The sequence below is a fragment of the Muntiacus reevesi genome, chromosome 7 (assembly GCF_963930625.1).
Source record: "Muntiacus reevesi chromosome 7, mMunRee1.1, whole genome shotgun sequence".
NCBI classification, from domain to species: domain Eukaryota; kingdom Metazoa; phylum Chordata; class Mammalia; order Artiodactyla; family Cervidae; genus Muntiacus; species Muntiacus reevesi.
This window is the reverse complement of record NC_089255.1, coordinates 98,313,870-98,332,768: the sequence shown is the minus strand read 5'-3', so window position 1 is coordinate 98,332,768 and position 18,899 is coordinate 98,313,870. Positions and strand designations below refer to the sequence as shown.

Genomic DNA, 18,899 nt, shown 5'->3' with positions numbered 1-18,899 from the left:
CTCCCTCGCCTGCCGCCCGCCGAGCAACAACAGTTCGAGCAGCGGGGCGGGGCGGTTCGCCTCGCGTCAGAAAGCGCTGCCCAACGGGGTCTGGCTCTGGCGGCGGCGCGCGCCCCGCGCCCAATCGGCGACGGCGACTCGCAAGGCCGCCGACCCTGCTGGCTGTGGGCGGGGCGGCTCCGGGGGAGGCGGGGAGCGGGGCGGAGTGGCTGCGCGGTACTAGCGGCGCCCGCCGAGGGAGGCGGCGGGAGCGGGAAAGCGGCTCGCCCCGGCGTCCGAGCTGCCGAGCTGCCGCGCCCCGGCTCCAGTGGCCGCGGCGGAGCTGAGGGGCCGGACGCCCTGGAGCAGACCGCGGACTCGGGCGAGGGGAAGATGGAGGAGAAGGGTGGCAGCAGCGGGGACGCCGGCGGAGAGCAGCTCCGCGTCGTCAAGCACGAGCTGCGGACGGGTGAGCGGCCCGCCCCCTGCCGGCCGGGCTCGGCGCGGGGCCCGGCGCTGGGGTGCGCGGGGCGGGTGTCCCGGGCGCGGGGAGCCCGGCGGGCGGGGGTCCCGGGGGGTCCCCGGCGGCTGGCCTGAAGTTTCCCGGGAGTGAGCGGCGGGCCGGGCTGGGGCCGCCGCACTGACTGACCCAGGTGTGTTCGCGCCCCGTCCCGCCCGGGGACGCACCTGCCCCTCACCCTTCTGTGAGGCGCGCGTTCCTCGCTGTGGGGGGAGCGACGCTTAGCTCGGAGCGCTGCTCCCCCGCCCTCGCTCGCATCCCTGGAGGGGCCCCGAGGTGCGGGCGTCCTGGGCACGGGGAAGGGGCGGCTGTCTCCCGACCGTGTGGAGTCCAGCCGCGGAGCTGCAGGCGCTGAGGGCTTTACGTGCCATCACGGTGAACTGCTGTACTTGGCCTTGAATCTCTTTCAGAGGTCTTTTGAGGAGGCTCAGTAAATTCAAAGCTCCGGGTAAAAGCGAGTAACTAGCCCCCTTACGGCGCTCACGCGCTGATTCTGGGGTCTTTCCAGTCAACTTAGGCTTTATATTTGTTACTTTATTCCTTGTGGGTCTGGGTTGTTCTTTATGGGAAATGCTTCTTCCGACTCACCAGTATAGATTGGGTTTATATTTGTGGAGTCCTGTCCCCTGTTAGAGATCCTTTTTCATTTCTGAACAGATAATACATTTTAACAAGTTGTTCATTATTTACTATTAAATATTTCTGTGAATGTTTGTTAAGAATTTCGATGCAGCTTCTTTGGCATCTTGGGATATTCTTTTATTGTGTAGGGACAAAGCTTATGTAGCAGGTTTCAGGTGTATGCCTAGCACACCTTGTTATAATTCTGAACAGATTGCAAAGTTATATCTGTCACTTGTTCTTTTAGTTTTTGTTATTGCTGGTTAGCAGTCCATTGAGCGCCAGTGTGGTGACTTAAGAGGGATGTCAAATACATGCTTACTTATTTCTACATTAACATTGGCTTAAAACAATTTTTTTGGGGGGTCATTATGAGTTTGTTATGTATCTTCAACCAGTTACTCCATAATTTTTTGGAGTTCCTAATGTAATTTGTGTGGGCTTGTTTGGTTTGGTTTTCTTCTCTCAGTTTAATAGACAACTGATGTTTTCAAAGGGCTATTCAATAATTTATTCCATGAACATTTCTTTTGTATTAGTGTCTGATTTGTGCCAGGCTCGGTGTCAGGTGCTTTCTGGTGTGGAGATTTTGAATTTCTTGTTCTTTTCTTATGTAACGCTTCACTGATTCATACATGTAGACTCGTGCTGTACTGCAAAAGCTGCTTGAAGTCCTGTGTCCTCAGCCACTGACTGTGGTGCAGTAAGCAGCTTTTTGCTGATGACCAAGGAGCAACCTACTTGATTAGTAGTCAACCAACTGCTCAGTTTCTGGGCTTTGCAAACAGTGCTAGTTTTGTAGAAAACAATGAGTACTGCTTTATTTTCCCTTCTCTACTAACTGTGTGAATCATCAGCTTCAAGTTTGCATTTTTAGAATTTTTTTCTGATGGATGGTGAGATTATACTGAATTCATTAGTACTGTTAACTGTCAAAGGAATGGAACAGTCACTTTGATTTATTGCTCAACATTGAAACAACTGACCGGATACACCGGTCAAAAACCCTTAAAATACAACTTGAGAGATTCAGTCATCTTCAGCCAGCTGGGCCCCTGTCAGCATATGCTGCTGTGAAAGGTGTGGCAGTAACTTGATCTGAGGTGGTCCCTTCTCAAGATGTGCACAAGCATATAGTCTGAACAGGTCAGCAGTTGGTGATTCCTTGGTTGTGCTCAGCACTGTATTGTCTGCTGTAGGGTGAACAGAAAGGCAGTGCAAGTTACATGGAAAGACTTGGAAAGTGCTCGGTGGTGCAGACCGAGCAGCGTAGCGCACCTGGTGTGCAGTCGGAAGGGAGAAACTGCGCTCAGTCGTGCCGACTCTTTGGGGCCCCGTGGACTGTAGCCCGCCAGGCTCCTCTGTCCATGGGGTTCTCCAGGCAAAAAGACAGAGTAGGTTGCCATTTCCTCCTCCAGGGGATCTTCCTGACCCAGGGATCAAACTCAAGTCTCTAGGGACTCCTGCATTGCAGGCAGATTCTAGACTTTGTTCTAAATCTGAGCTCTGCCAGTTGCTGGCTGTGTAGACTTGGGTAGGTCACTTCACTCTTTTAGACTCACTTCTCTCACCTACAGAGTATGAAAATTGAAGGAGATTCTGTTGGAAAAGTGCTAAGCAGTTTGCTTGGAGCATAATAGGCTCTCAGGAGCGGTTGGTTCCTGTCGGTCCAGAGGTCAGCCAAAGCAGCGTCTTCTCTAAGAGCCTGCAGGTCACCCCCGCGTCAGAGTCCTGTTTGGAGCTTGCCCCGTGCTGTGCTGCTCGGCTGGCATCTCTCTCTGCGCGTGTCTTGCCTTGTGAAGCCGCGTGTAAACCCCCGCGACCCCCACTGCTTAGCAGTCTGTGTGCGTCTCTTCAGCAGCGTTGAACACGCAGCTGTAACAATTTATTTGTCTGCGCTGACTGTAAGGTGCTACCACGTCCTTTATCCGTTTTCAGCCCCTGGCGTGTAGTAAGTACTCAGATGTTGGGTGAATTCACTGAATGCGTGAAAATCCAGGACAAAATCTAAGTTTATTGTAGTCCCAGTGTCTTGTAGATGTTAGGTGGTTGATTAATGGATGCTAGTGACCATGAGAGCTAAAAATGAAGAGAGAGGGATTGATTAGATGAGCTAAATGCACATTTCTTGACACTGTTTTCTAGGCTAAATGGTACTAATGACACACAAAAATGAGAAAATATCTTGCCCTCTGCTGGTTGGGGAGGAGGAAGTGTAAACTGGTAATTAGGATATATTGTCATACTATAATAAGAGAAGGTTGTACATAGTATAAAGATAGCAAAGAAGAAGTTTAGGGCTTTTAGGTTTAAATAATCAAATCTAACTGCCGAACAACAGCAGCAAAATAGAGGAATTATTATTGGAAGGATATTGGGTTATCTCATTTATTCCATATTTCATTACCTCTGTGTACTGAGTTTCACATTATATACTGGGGTTACAGGACACGTGTGGTCTTCCCCCTGAAATGACAGGGTTGCGTCAGACATCACTGGAAGCAGGGACTGATGTTGTCTCTGTTGTCTCCATCTAGAATCTTTGCTTGTCTCTATGTAATGGCCTCCTTCAGTGCTGTTCACCTGTTTCCACATGGAAAGGAACACAGCTGTTGACAGACCCTAAGTTTTAGGTCTTACAGCTCTAAGTACTGGAGAGACACTGCCCTTTTTTTTTTTTTCAATCAGCTTCAGGTATACAAATCTTAGGGGAGGACTTTATTAGCCTGGCTTTGGTCAGCTGCCTCCTTTTGGATTGTTCAGCTAAGGCCAAGGAATGGCATTCTGTTCTGCTAGCTTGACAGCTACTCCGGTGAACATATGGATGGGGTGAGACTAAACTCTTACAAGAGGAAGGATGGGGGTACACATTTCCTTAGATGTCCATCACTGGGAGAGAGAGCCTAACGCTGAGGAGAGAGTCGGGAAAGGGGCATTAGTTATCTGTTGCTGTGCAGTAAATGATCCCAAACTTAGTGACTTAAAGCACCATGACTCCTGTGGCTCAGGAATTCAGGAGTTGCTTAGCCTGGTGATGTTGACTCAGGGTCTCTCTTGATGTTGTAGTCAAGGTTTTGGCCAGGACCGCGTTCACCTGAAGACTTGTCTGGGGCACGAGATGACCTTTCAAGCCAGCTCACTTGCATGTTGTGGGCAGGACGCCTCAGGTCTGTGCTCTGTGGCCTTCTCAGCGCAGCTGCCTGAGTGTCCTGCTGACGTGCCAGCCAGCTCCCCTGGGGCAGGTGATCGAAGGGAAAGAGCAGCATGGAAGCTGCAGGGTCTTTTTTGTTGTTGTTGTTAAACAGCTTTTTTTGAGATACAATTTGCATACTATGAAGTCCACTTGTTTTTAGTGTACAGTTCAATCTTTTAAAGTATATTTATAGTTATACAACCATCACCACAATCTAATTTTAGAACTTTCCATCACTCTAAAAAGAAACTTCTTACCCATTTTTATCGGTCACTCCACATTCTCACCAGCCATTCCTCAGTCCTGGCATCTGCTAATTCTGCTGTTTTGTCTGTGTATTTGCCTAGGGACATTTTATATTATGGAACTTCATAAAGTGGGATCTCTTTTTAAAAAAATGTGTGTCTGCTGATATTTGGCTGTGTTGGACCTTCGTGGCTGCTGTGTCTTTCCCCTGGTTGCGGAGAGCATGGGCTTCTCTTGCCGTGCCTTCTCTCGTTGCAGAGCTCTGCTTCTGGGGCAGGCAGGCGCGCGGGCTCTAAAGCACAGGCTCAGGAGTTGTGGCGAATGGGCTTGTTGCCTCGTGGCATATGGGGTCTTCCTGGACCAGGGATTGAGCCATGTCCTCTGTGTTGGCAGGCGGAGTCTTAACCACTGGACCACCAGGGAGGCCCAGTGTGTGATCTTTTATGACTGGTTTCTTTCACTAAATGTGATGTTTTCAAGATTCATCAGTTTCTAGCGTGTGTCAGCACTTCATTTTTTAAACTGACAGATAATATTCCATTGTATAGATATACCGTGTTTTGTTTGTCCATCCATCACTTGATTGACATTTGTGTTGTTCTGACCTGTTGGCCATTGTGAATAATGCTGCTATGTACATTTACGAACAAATTTTTGTGTGGGACCTGTGTTTTCATTTTTCTTGGGTAGATATTAGGAGTAAACTTACTGGATCATGTGGTAAGTCTGTGTTAAACTTTTAAGTTTTTCAATGTGGCTGCATTGCTCTCTTGCCCCACTAGCAGTGTACAAAGGTTCCAGTTTCTCCACATCCTCGCCATCGCTTATTTGTCTGTTTGCTTACAGCCACTCTCCCTGTAGTAGTATCTCCCTGTAGTTTTGATTTGTGTTTCCTAATGACTAATGATTTTGGGCATCATTTCATATGCTTATGAGTGTTTTGTATATGTTTAGAGAGATGTCTATCCAGATCCTTTGCCCATTTTTAAATTGGTTAATTTATTATTGAGATACGAATTCTTTATGTTTTGTAGATATAGATCCCTTATTAGTATAGTTTGAAATATTTTCTCCCAGTTTATAGGAGAAAATTATCTTTTTTTTTTTTTTGGTGATAACCTTAGAAGTAGTACAGTCTCTTAATTTTGGTGAAATCCAGCTTTTTTACTTTGTTTCTTATGCTTTTGGTGTTGTATCTAAGAAATCATTGACTAATTCAAGGTTACAGAGGGTTATATGATTTTAGTTATTACATTTAGATTTTTGATCTATTTTTTGAAAGGCTGTTCTTTTCCATTTTATTTTCTCGGCACCCTTGTCAAAAATTAATCAACTGTCGATGTATGGATTTCTTTTTAGACTCTCCATTCAGTTCAGATGATTTTTTGTGTCTGTTCTTATGCCATTACCGCACTGTCTTGACTGCTATAACTTTTTGCTAAGTTTTGAAATCGAAAATGGTCAGTTTTCCAACCTTGTTCTTTTTCAGAATTATTTCAGCTATTTTGGGTCCCTTGAGTTTCCATATGAATTTTAGAATTAGTTTGTCAGTTTCCATAAAGAAGCCAACAGTAATTCTGGTAGGGATTGTTTGGAATCTGTAGATTAATTTTGGGAGTATTGACACCTTAGCATATTAAATCTTGTGATCCATGAACATGAAATGTTTTTCCATTCATTTAGATCTTCTTTCATTTTTTTTAAACAACATTTTGTAGTTTTCAGAGTGTATATTTACACTTCTTTTGTTAAATTTATTCCCGCATACTTTATTCTTTTTGGTGCTACTGTAAAACTTATTTTCTTAGTTTAATTTTTGGATTGTTCACTGAAAACATACAGAGATACAACTTATTTTTATTCATCTTGTATTCTGCAACCTTGGTAAGCTAGTATATTAGCTTTAGTCTTTCACCATTAAGTATGAAGTTAGCTGTGGGATTTTAATGGATACTTTTTGTCAGATTGAGGAAATTCTCTTCTTTTCCTAGTTTGGGTGTGTTTTTCCTCTTTTCCAAGGTAATTTGAAAAAAAAATTTTTTTTTAATGAATTTTTATTGGAGTATAGTTGCTTTACAGTATTGTGTGTGTTTGGGTATTTCTAATCATGAAAAGGCATCCTTTTTTGCATTCATGGAGATAATCATGTGTTTTTATTTTGTTTTATTGATAAGATGTATTATATTAATTTTGGGGTGTTAAGCCAACCTTGTTTTCCTGGGATAAATCTCACTTGGGTAATGTGTATAATTCTTTTTGTATACCACACTGGATTCAGTTTGCCAGTGTTTTGTAGAAGATTTTTGTGTCTATATTCACAAGAGGTATTTGTCTGTGTATGCGTGCGTGAGAGAGAGCGAGCGAGCGCGATATCTCTTTCTGGTTTCCCCAGAATGTGTCTGATCGATTCTGCCACCAGTTAAAGAATTTTACCTATTTGGTTGCTGTCATTCATACTTAGAGCCTTCTAAGTAAAGGCTAAGAGAGGTCAAGTAAAGGTGTTCTATGGAATTTCTGTGGAAATCTTGGTCTAGACAAAAGTCAGGAGTGGTGACTTACTTTAAAAGATAATTCTGTTTTGCCAGAGGACTTATGATTGAATCCCATTGAAAAATAATTCTCTGATGCTCTTTAAATATGATTGTATTTATAATGATTTAATTTATACTTAGCTTTTTAGGAACATAGTGATTATCTACAACAAGATACTTTAAACAATTTGACTGACAGTCTTGGCTATCTCTGAGAGCAGTGCGGCTCTCCTTTCTGTGTTATCTGTCTGTAGATATATATTGTGTTTGTGTGTCCATATGTTTTTTATAGTACTTTTTCCTTCTTTTTTTTAGTTTCCTCACCTTAAGAAGGGTAGGCATAACTTGTGCTCTATCTTTAGCTTTATAGGGATACAATGGGAAGGTCAAAAGTGTAAATAGGATATTGATAGTACCCTAACTTAATGCCCTGGAGCCTAGACCTTAAAAGAAAATCTGTTCTTAAGTTTCTATCACAAGTTTTAGAGATTAAGAAAATGATCTATTTGGGCAAAGGAAGTGGAATCTCAGCCCTTAAGTCTGGGGGGACTCCAGTGTATTTTGTATTTGCGGTCCATAGTCAGGGAAAACCTTCTTAGGTGGCAAGTCAGCTGTTGTCTATGACCTACCATTAACCTCTATACTGCAAAGCAAGAAAGAATCCTGAAACCTCAGATTCCTGGAGACACAAGTGATCTGGTGGGCAGGATTGAATTCCTCCCCTGAAAAAGAAGCTGATGCTTGGCCAAAATTCCTCTGGGGGAGATCTGGCATAGTAACATCATGTGTTTACTGAAGCTTCACAATTAAACACGCATTTGAGAGATGTCAATCCCAAAATGCAGTGGGAGGGAGGGGTTGTCACGGCTTTCTCCTTTGATCTCCTGGAATGATTTTCAGACCTTGGTGCACCTCAAAGGTAGGAGCACTCCTACATTGCTCTTGTTTTTCAGGGAAGATGAATTGAGTATAAAATAGAACCTTGCCCTCATTATGTTTGTCTGTTGCAGCGCCCCTCTGGGTTCAGCTGTAGCTGTTCTTCCGAAAATCAAGGAAGTTCTCTGGACTTTATACTTCCTAAAGTTGTGAGTGAGCTGGCTGTCTCACTTTTTTTTTCTAAATACTCAGTAGGCATCCTGCCCTGTGGCAGCAGGAGAATAGGGAGGTAAAGTTTCCAGATTTTAGCCCAGGACTCGGTATTGCAATTTTTTAATTTCACACTCAGGTTTTGGTGTAGGTGTGCCTCTTTTTATATAAATAGTGTGTTCCTGACAAAAAAATTGTGGAGATAATATTTTTATTTTTATATATCAAATTCTTTGGAAGATAGGTGAACTTAGTACTTAAAATAATTCTATGATTAACTCTTGACATTAAAGAAGAAACTTTTGAGTTTTCCATTTGTGGCTTTACTGTTCTGTGTAAATTTGGTCTTACGATGTTATTTTTCTGACACCATCACTACAATGTGTAAATTGCCAGTAGCTGCAAGCAAGTAAATTGATGGAGTCTTGTGTGGTAGACTGAATTAATACACCTCCTCCTCCTAAGATGTCCATGTCCTAACCTGTGAATATGTTTCCTCACATGACAAAGAGACCTTGTCGACTTAAGGATGGGGAATTATCACATGGGCGCAGTGTAATCATAGGTCCTTGTGAGAGGGAAGTAGGTGGATTCGAGAGAAGGTGTTACGAGAGTGGAAACAGACGGGGAGGAGGAGGTGCAACAGTGGCAGCAGAAATTGGAGCGAAGCCACTGCTGGAGAGAGGTCGCGAGCTGGGGAACGCAGGGGGCTCTCGACGGTAGAGGACAGACAGCCCCCCGGCGAGTCCGCCAGGGGTGCAGCTCTCTGTCACTTGACTGCTTTGTGGAACCCAGCTTGAGACTTCTGAGCTCTAGAACTGTAATAAGACACATTTATGTTGTTCATAAACCATGAAGTTTATGTAATCTTTTACATCAGCAATAGGGAACCAACACATCTTGCTTAAGACTGGATGAACCAAGAGAGAATTTTGCCTCAGGCTTGGGTAACTGAACAGGATAACAGTGTGAAGCAATCAGTCATTTAAACAACCATTCAGTAGAAACTGGTAACAAATGTCTACTTCTTAGAAGAAATAGGATGGTGTCCCCTCTAGGGAATCCCCAAGAAGACATTCCTTTCTGATCTTAGTACTGGGCCTGGCTGAGCTGCTGTGAGCAGCACTTCTGGTTCTCATAGGAACGCTGTGAAGTGGACCCCGGGGCGGTTCTCTATGATCAGCTGGTGGCTAGAAAGCTTCACATCTCAGGGCCATACCACATGCAGCTGTGACCTGGCGCGCATCTTGAGGCCTCTTCCTGGCCTCATCTGCCCTCAATCTTCCTTCCTTATGCTTTAGTTAATTTCAGTAATTTGTTCTAAGTCTTTTCTGGACCAAAGCAGGAATTAGGTAAATATCTAATTAAATAAATGCATGTATATACAAACCATGAGAAATAGGGACAGTGTGGAAAGACGTTTGACTTTCTCTCCAGTATTTTGTTTCTTAAATCTTTGTCATGTGGTGTTAATGCTATTTTTATCTTTCTCCTAAGAAGGAAAAATTAGGTCTCTGATTAATTAATGGCATTTTAGAGTTTTTAAAAAGTATGTAGTGAGAAATCAGTAAAATTGAGGCATACTTTAAAAAGCAAATTTTATTGGCAAAATGATGTAGGTCATACACAGGGCTCTGTTTTCTACATTAGTGGAATATACCATCAGTAATGGGAAAATTCAGGCCACTGAAGCAGTTTGTCCTCTAACCACATCAATACTGGATTGGAATGACATGTTTTTCCTACAGAAAAAACTATTTAAAACCTGTAATAAGAAAATGTTGTACTTCATATTTAAATGAATGATGTTGCATTGAAAAGATGTGAACACTGAATCTTAGCAGTTGATTTGCATTAACCCTTTCCCTGTGAATGTGCCCCTGTTTTTCCTTGATATCAGTGTCCTTCGTTTGTAAGGAAACATAATCAGGGCTAGAGTAGGACAGATCTAATGGGTACACACAAACACAACTTTGATGTAATTTTGTCATGTACAAATTGGGCAAAACAGCCACAGTTTTATTCATCCATTAAGGACTTGTTGATTCCTGTGTGTCTGGCACCATAACAGATGCTGGATTTTTGCAGGGAACAAATTAGACACGGCTCCTCCCCTCATTGAAGCACATCTAAGAGAAAGACCTTCCCTTTATAACCATACAGTTGGCCATAGGATTGCAGTTGTGATAAGTCGTGAGGTCATGCAGACGCTGTGAGAGAGCCTGGGGGTGGCTGGCCTCCGAGGAGCGGGGAGCGTCTGTGTGGCGGGAGTGCCCGGCCAGCCCTGCTGTCGTGGGGTGCCACGCAGGGGGCGGGTGGTGAGGCGTTGCTGCCAAGGGAAGTGGCAGATGGTCCTGGAGCCGGAGGGCTCGCAGTCCAGGTGCTGCACGGAAGGCCTCTGTGGCCCGATCCGTGTCCAAGCAAGAGCGCCGCAGGGAATGGGCTGAGAAGGTAGCCGGGCCCATGGGTGGGCTCTGTGGGTTGTGATAAGGCATTCAGACATCACCCTGAGTGCAGGGTGAAGCTGCTGGAGGATTTTTTAGAGATTAGTTTTGCACTGTTAAAAAAATGGCTTCCTCGTGTGAGGAGCATGGTAGGAAAGAGTGTCTGAGGGGAGACTGGTTTGGAGGCTCTTGCAGAAGTTCAGATGCAAATATAAGTTGGGATTGGGTAACAGTTAGAACTTAAGAGTTGTGAATATATTTGAGATATATTTAGTGGAATATATCAGCGGAACTTGGTGTGGTAGTGATATGAGATTTGGGGGCTGGAACAAACATATGTTTGAAGGTACCGTTTGTTCAGATGGTGTGTTAATTTTCAGTTGCTGCATGACAAATCACCACAAACTTGGTGGCTTGTAATAGCACTCGTTGATTAGCTTACAGCTCGGTAGGTTAGAATTCTCCACGGCATGGCTATCGTCAAGTTGGTAGGCAGGTGGGACTTCCCGGTGGTGCAGTGGTTAAAGCTCCGCCTTCTCATGCAGGGGGCGCAGCTCCAGTCCCTGGTTCAGGGGCTGAGATCTGCATGCCTCACTGCCAAAAATACCAAAACAGAACAGAAGCAACAGTGTAACGAGTTCAGTAAAGACTTCAGAAATGGTCCACATCAGAAATCATAAAAGAAAAAGATGGTAGCCAGCCAGCATTCTTGTCTGGAGGCTGTGGGAAGAAATCCACTTCGAAGCTGGTTGCCGTGGTCAGCAGACTTTCCTCCCGAGGTCTTCAGTCTGCCATCGCGGTGTCCTCAGCGGCGTCAGCGGGGCCTCTGTCAGCTGCAGGGGCTGTCTGCACCTGCTCACCCGGCCCCCCACCTTCAGGCCTCAGAGCTGGTGATGTGCTTCCTGGCTTCGGCGCTCTGACGTCCAGATCTTCTGTCACCTCTAGGCTTCGTGGAATTAGGTCAGACCTACTTGAACAGTCTTCCCATCGTGAGATCAATGATTTGGGACCTTAATTACGTGAACAACAAAACCCCCGTGTCCCTAGAGTGTTGTCTCCTCATGCTCAGTCACTCAAGGGGAGGGACCGCACAAAGGGCCCCAGAGGCCACGTTAGACAGAGGCCACGTTATATGGAGGTTAGAATTCTTCCTTAGAGCTCACAGAAGGTGAACCAGGGGTGATGCCCGTGGGGTGGGCAGAAAGGATAGAACCCAGATGTGTACATATCAAAGTCTGAGCTGCCTCTGACATACTCTAACAGACATATGTGGTGATAGCAGCCGTGGGTAATGAAAGCTTGCTGTGTGCTGCCGAACTGGTGCTATTATCAACTCATTTAGTCCACGCAGTAACCTTATGAAGTCAGTACCATTTCTATTATTCCAGTTTTACAGATGGGGAAACTGAGTCTTAGGTCACCGACTTGCTCAGGATTACCCAGGAAGTAAATAGAAGAATTAGTTTTGAAACCTGAGTGGTCTGGCCCCCCAGGCTCACCTAAACTGTCATGCTTTCATTCATCAGTGGGATGTGGGCCTGGAGCTCAGTGAAGGTGTCTGGGCTGTAGGTGAAAATTCTAGCGTCATCGGCATGTAGATGGCTTTGGAAGCCCAGTTGTGGATGAGATCAGCTCAGGAAAGCTTGTAGAATGGAGAGAAGGGAACTCAGAACTGATCCTCGAAGAACTCTAGACTTTAGACGACAGCTAAGAAAGGAGTAGCTAAGGAGTGCAAAGGAGGACCAGCCCAGAGCGGGTGGGGGAGGGAGAGACCTCAGAGAGCTGTGGTGCTGGGGAAGGCAAGGAGAGAAAGTGCTTCAAGGGGTGTGTTGGAGCTGGCTGAGCAGCTGATGACCTTCTCAGGAGCAGTTTTAGTGGAGATTTGAGGGGGAGGCCAGATTGCAATGGACTGAGGAGTGGATGCAAGTGAATACTTCCAAAAATTTGTTTTTTTTAACATGTACAACACTGCTTTATTTATTGATTTAATTTGTATTTGGCATTGCTGGTTGGGCTTTCCCCAGTTGTGGCTCCTAGAGCATGGGCTCAGCTGTGAGGCACAGGCTTCATTTCTCTGCCGCACGTGGGCTCTGCCCGGGCCAGGATCACACCTGTGTTCCTTGCATTGGCAGGCGGGTTCTTATCCACTGTGCCGCCAGGGGATTAAAGAGAGAGACGACTTAGCCAGAGGGAAACGTGGAGTTCCACAGGGCAGGAGCAGCCATTTTTTAAGAGGAGTGATGCTAGAATACGTTTAGTGTGAATCCATTATGGGGACAGAGGGGGAGAAAGAGAACTATTGAAAATACACAAAAAGAGAGGGTAACTGAAGGCATGATAAGAGAAGGCCCATCGCTTCTTTTTTTCTGGAAAAAATTTCTTTCTTTCTTTGGCGGTGCTGGGTCTCAGTCGCAGCACACGGGGCCTTTCGTTTCCCTATGTGGGCTCTAGTTCCCTGACCGGGGATCGACGCTGGGCTCCCTGCACTGGGAGCACAGAGTCTTAGCCACTGAACTGCCAGGAAGCCCCGTCACTGCTTCTGTTATGATGAGTAGTGGGAATGGATACAGATTCTTTTATAGATTTGGTGGCAGGAAGATATAGGAGTTTCCACTCCATGCTTTTTTTTTTTTTTTCCCTTTTATGAATTGTGAAGAAAGGCAGTTCTTTATTCAAGAAGAGAAAAATAGCTTTATAGTTTTAAAAATTGTTCTTCTGGCCTTTAAAAATTCTTATATATGGAAAAACATGCAAAAAAGTAGACAGAGTTCACACGCTCTAAGACGAAAGTTTATAGGAGAATGTTGTAGAAGGACATACAGAAAGAGGTTTTTGGATACAGCCACTGCAGTGCTTCTGTGCTTTCCACAGAGGTCATTCCCTGAACGTGTTTTCTGGATCATGCCAAAATTCTTCGTAGGCATAATGTTCCTTTTCTTCTTTTTGAAGTGTTATATTTAGTTCCGTTCTTCTAAGTTAAATTTATTTGGTACATGTATTGGGGGGAAGAGGCTGTTTGTTACTGCTTTATAAGCATTTGTTTTCTTATTGACTCAGTTTTCACATTGGCTCCATCATGTAATTCCAGAATCAGTTGGATAAGTAAACACTGCTGTTTTAGACACTGGAAGCACAGTGAGTCTTAAGGGTAAGTGACCCCGGCAATAAGAGAAAAGTGGGCAGCATTGTTTTAAAGTACACAGATATTAAATATAACTTTGCTCTGCTTCCAGCAGAATGTTGTCCAGAGAGATGGTTTGAGGCCCAACCACAAACCTAAACAGCTTCAGAACAGCTCACCACCTGGCAGCTAAAAGGAACCTGGTGTGCTGGCTGTTCGGCCTAGTCGCCAGCTCTCACGTCGTCCCCAGAATCAGACTACTTGACTGCAGACGCGGGGTCAAGATGTTTAGGTTTCAGAGTTTTGTACATGTCAGACACCCCCAGAATTAGAGTTTATCTGGTAAATTGTTGTATAAATAATTTATTTCCCCTTGACAAAAAGAAAAAAAAAAGAACTGAAATAGCAGAGAACGAGTTTTTTCTCACTGCATACAATTGTCACCTTTTGACTGAAGCTAAATTAGTCCAAGAAGCTTATGTTTTTGCAGCGTTGAGTAAGAGAAGGCAAGGTTTTACAAGAAAAGTTATTTTACAACTTTGTTGGTCCGGTTGCAGTAAAATAGATGCTAAATCTGTACTTCTCAGTTGGTAGATCAAGAACAGATCCAGGCGTATTAAATAAGGATGATTGAGTCCTGTGGAGCTCTCACACCTCTGTTTGAGATTTTCCACTTCCTCTGAGAACTTGCCCCATTTTCCCCTCTTTCTCTGGTCCGCAGGCTCCTCTTCCCACAAACATAGTTGAACCGTATTATCAGGGAAAAAAATTCTTCTGTGGCCCTCTAGTTTTTGCTATCTTTCCCTTTCCCACCAGATGTTGAAAGAGCAGTTTATACCAGCTGTTGCTGTGGCTTTATCTCCTGTTCAGTCTTTGATGCCCCCCAGAAGCATGCTCTCTGCAGTTACTCATGTCCCCCCGGTTTCCTAATCTGGGGAAAGCCTCCATTTAATCCTCCTTGGCCCCGTTAGGGCTGTCGGCGCGAGAGCGTGGGCTCCGTGTGGCCTTGCTCTCCCCAGTCCCGCCCGTCCCTGACCGCCTCGCCGCCCTCTCCCCCTGGCCCCCACGCCTCTGCTTGTTCCTTAAATGTTGGTAATCTGCCGTCAGCCCTCTTTCCTCTAACTCTGCACAGTCTTTCTGGGAAATCAAGTATCACAGCTTAAACTACCATTCGAGTCTCTCCTGCTTGGATCTCTTTCTGGGGTTCCTTACCAGTTACTCCCAACTGCCCGCCGAGCAGGAGACAGCTGGGCAGCCCTCGGGGCCCACTCAGGCTCAGCTCGAAGGCCGCGTCGTCCTCCAGCTGGCCGTGGTTTATTTGGGACGTTTCCCACCTGCCCGGACCCCAGCTAGAAGCATCCTGGTCGTCCTCTGCCTGGGGGCCTCCCTCCTACCGGTTCCTTCCCTCAGGGTGTCAGCTCCATCTGTAAAAGAGCGCCTTCCTTTCTGGCTCACCGTTGCCACTGCCGGGATCTTAGTTCAGTGTCTGACCGCATGACGGTGGCTGTCGTTTACCGAGCTTTCTGTGTTGGGTCCTTTGCTGAGCGTCTTGCATGTCTCACTTGGTTCTCACACCCTGTGTGTGGTTGGGATGGTGTCTGACCTCTGGGCCTCTCGCTCCCATTGTCTGCCCCACGCTGGAGTCTGGTGTGGCGCTGACAGTTCTTGTGGGCCTCAACACCCTTCAATTTCAGGCATGGGTGCTGTGCATTTTCACTTTCTGACCCAGGCTTCTGACTCCTGCCTCATGTTTTAGCAGCCTGGTGGGAGCTGGCTCAGTGAGCATGCAGACCCCAGAGGTGAGAGGCAGAGCAGCCCTCGCCAGAGTGGGCGGAGCCTATCTCATAGGCGGCCCTGCAAGGTCGGCAGTCCAGCGTGTCTCTGCGACTCAGACTTCTCTGCTTCTTCCCGTCTCCTGTCCATTTTCCCTTTCCAGCTGCCTGCCCTGCTGTGCTCAGGCTCAGCTCCACATGCAGACGCAGCAGTCTTACATGGGCTGTTTGCTTCTCAAAGCTGGGTGAGATCAGCCGCCGGTATGAGTTCCTTACTCTTTCTTTATGGTTCAGGTTCAGCCTCTCTTGCACACCCTCGGTAGGTGTTCAGAATCCAAGTCAAGGCCTCAGTGAGTAGAGAGACTCAGACGGGACCCCGAGTGCAGGAGCCTGAGAGTATCGTGGCCCTGGAGCCCCGGAGTCCTTGGGACAGGCGGGAGGAGAGCAGCCTGCGCGGCCGGAGCTCGCGAGGTGGTCCCTCTCAGACTGGTTCCCGTCCTCCTCAGACTGTCCCCGGAACAGAAGCTAGACACACTTGCAGTGTGGTCTCATCAGGGAAAGGACTCTCAGGCAGGTAGCCCGGGACCTGGCTAGTGTGCGCCCGCGGGGGCAGGGCCGGGGGCCCCAGGGCCGTGAGGGGTTGGAGCGGCTGTGGCAGAGTAGTAAGGCTAGAGGGGGAGAATTCACTGCCGTGGGCGCTCCGGTCACAACTCAGGACTTATCCTGGCAGCCTCTTCCTAACATACTGCTGGGATGGTTCTAGAAGTTTGGACGTGACTGTGACCTACAAGAAGTAGGTAAATAAGCAGGAACAGCCTTGGCAGAGTGTGAGATCAGAAGTCTCAGGGAAGAGAGTGTTGGAGTGGAGTTATTCTATGAGGCTGGAGAACACACTTTTTGACTTTTGGATCCTTAGAAGGGTCCAAACAAAGCTTCTCATTCTCTCCGGTAATTCAGAATGCCCAGGAGAAAGGAAACTGCCTGAGCGTGATAGGAGAGGCCTCCTCGGACCGGTTTCCTTGTATCCATGGAAATGGGGGGGCTCTGGAAGAACACGGGCCACGCGGTGTCACAGTCAGTGTCACAGGGCGAGGTGGGTGTAATTACCACTGGGGGCCAGAGTGGCATTCAGGGTGCCCTGGCTCACCCAGCCCTGGGTGCTGGCGTATAGGTGATGGGGCGGAGTGATGGACCGCCCGGCAGGACGTTATTGGCCTTGTATGATTTAGACCGTCGTCTCTGAGGGAGCCTTCACCTTCGGTTGCCTTGCCCTGTTGGACAGTGGCTGCTGCAGACGCCTCTTTAGTTTTGTTCACTGGGTGGGAAGCAGCAAGAACCATCCCAGTAAAACCCTCGAGTTCAGACTAAACTCTCCCCTGCCACCATTAGGTAGTAGCTGTGTTAGCTCCTTCTCGAAGACTCGATGACCCATTTATTTATTCTCCAGCTTCACTGGGATATAATTGACGCACAACACGGTGTAAGTTTCAGGTGCACAGTGACGACTCCATCTGTGTGTCTTCATTCAGTGACCGATTTAACGCTGACCCTCTGTCAGCGGCCCCTGAAGCATCACTGCATGCCTTCTTCCAGCTCTTGTTTCGGCCTTGACTGCCTTCACTGGACAGGGTCTGCCTCAGCGCGCTCCCTCTTCCTCTAGTATGCATCGCTTCCTTTTGGCTCCAGGGCTTCTCCGGAGTCCACCCTGTGGGAGATGCAAGTAGGAGGGCCCCAAGGCTGGTTCAGCCGGAAGTTAGTGCTCCCCCAGGGCGGCCCTGACCGAAGAGGGCAGGACCCCGCGGAGAACGGCTTCTCCCGGCTTTGCACGCACGGGACTCAGCTTTCCGGTCGCCCCCGTCTTGGCGCCATGGAGCTTAGTCGCCTGGCGGTGGTGAGCGTGGTTGAGAGACGCCGGTCTACAGCGTGCCGGGAGCGCGCCCGACCCTGTGAGAGACCCCCGTCTACAGGGTGCCGGGAGCGCGCCCGGCCCTGTGAGAGACCCCCGTCTACAGGGTGCCGGGAGCGCGCCCGGCCCTGTGAGAGACCCCCGTCTACAGCGTGCCGGGAGCGCGCCCGGCCCTGTGAGAGACGCCCGTCTACAGCGTGCCGGGAGCGCGCCCGGCCCTGTGAGAGACCCCCGTCTACAGGGTGCCGGGAGCGCGCCCGGCCCTGTGAGAGACGCCCGTCTACAGCGTGCCGGGAGCGCGCCCGGCCCTGTGAGAGACGCCCGTCTACAGCGTGCCGGGAGCGCGCCCCCCTCTGCAGTGAGTCCCTCTTTTCCCTGTGCCTCAGTCTGGGGCCCTCCCCTCACGGTCTGTTATGGAAAGTGTTTCCTTTTTGCTTCTCTGAGTTCAGTCACCTCTTGTTGCCTTTGGTCCTTTTTTGGTTGTTTGCTCATTTCTGTTCTTAGTTTTTGTATTTCTGCTCTAGGACTTTTTTTTTTTTTAATCCTCATATCTCAAATACTTGTGTGAAGATTTTAAATTCAGTTCGGAGTGTTGTGTTACTGTTTTCTTTAGCTTTGTGGCTTTTCTTTTGGAGGGGGACGGGTTCGTCAGTGGCAATGCTTTTATTAGCAGTTTCTGGTTTTTTTTTAAACAGTAGCGTTCAGTGTCCGCGACTTGCTTTTTGCGATTTTGCGTATCTGTTCACCCCTTCTTAGAGGATTCCATCGTGCCCTCTGTGCTTGTGGGAGGTGCTGGGGGGGAGGGTGCGTCCTGTTCTCCGGTGGGACCTTCGCCTTCCCTCCTCTGGCGCGTTTCCCTTGACTGCCCGCGTCAGCTGGTTTGCCCTCAGGAGCTGTGCGCGCCTGATTTCTGTCGGATCCACTGGCTCTCGAGCCTCTTTCCGAGCCGGCCCTTTAAAGTGCCAAGTCCTGACCTTATCCGTGGGCCTTTTCTGGGGATGATTTTGCTTTGTCTACCCCCTGCTCTTTTTCAGTGGCTCTCAAGTGTCCCTCCCTATCTCCAAACCTGCAGACTTTCTGTGGGGTTGATGGGAACTCTGTTGGATTTCGCCTGTTTTTCGGTCACAGGTCATTGGAAGCCTGTAGAATTCTGTCTCCTGGTACTGCTCCAGGCGTGGGTCATGTGTGGTTTCACTTCGTCTTTGTTGATTTTATGGTGTTGTGTATTTGTTTATTTTTTATTGTGGACCTGTTTTTAAAGTCCTTATTGAATTTGTTGCAGTACTGCTTCCATTTTGTGTTTTGGTGTTTTGACTGCCAGACCTGTAGGCTCCTAGCTCCACAGCCAAGGATCAAACCCACACTGCTTGCACTGGAAGGCCACGTCTTAGCCGCTGCACCACGAGGGAGCGCCCTATTTTGTCTTTTTTGTTTGTTTATTTTTGGGGGTGAATGAGAAATTTTGAAATCTGGTGCCTTC

At 47.4% G+C, this 18,899-nt stretch overlaps 1 protein-coding gene across 2 annotated transcripts in view; it reads left to right on the top strand.

The window, feature by feature from the left end:
- Positions 1-204: 204 nt before the first annotated feature.
- RPS6KA5 (ribosomal protein S6 kinase A5) overlaps positions 205-18,899 on the top strand; it is a 185,730-nt gene continuing 167,035 nt past the window's right edge. For both annotated transcript variants that reach the window (XM_065940932.1, XM_065940931.1), the window contains exon 1: positions 205-448. In XM_065940932.1, the coding sequence (XP_065797004.1) occupies positions 373-448 (76 nt within the window). In that variant the 5' untranslated portion in view covers positions 205-372. The remainder of the gene's footprint in view (positions 449-18,899) is intronic.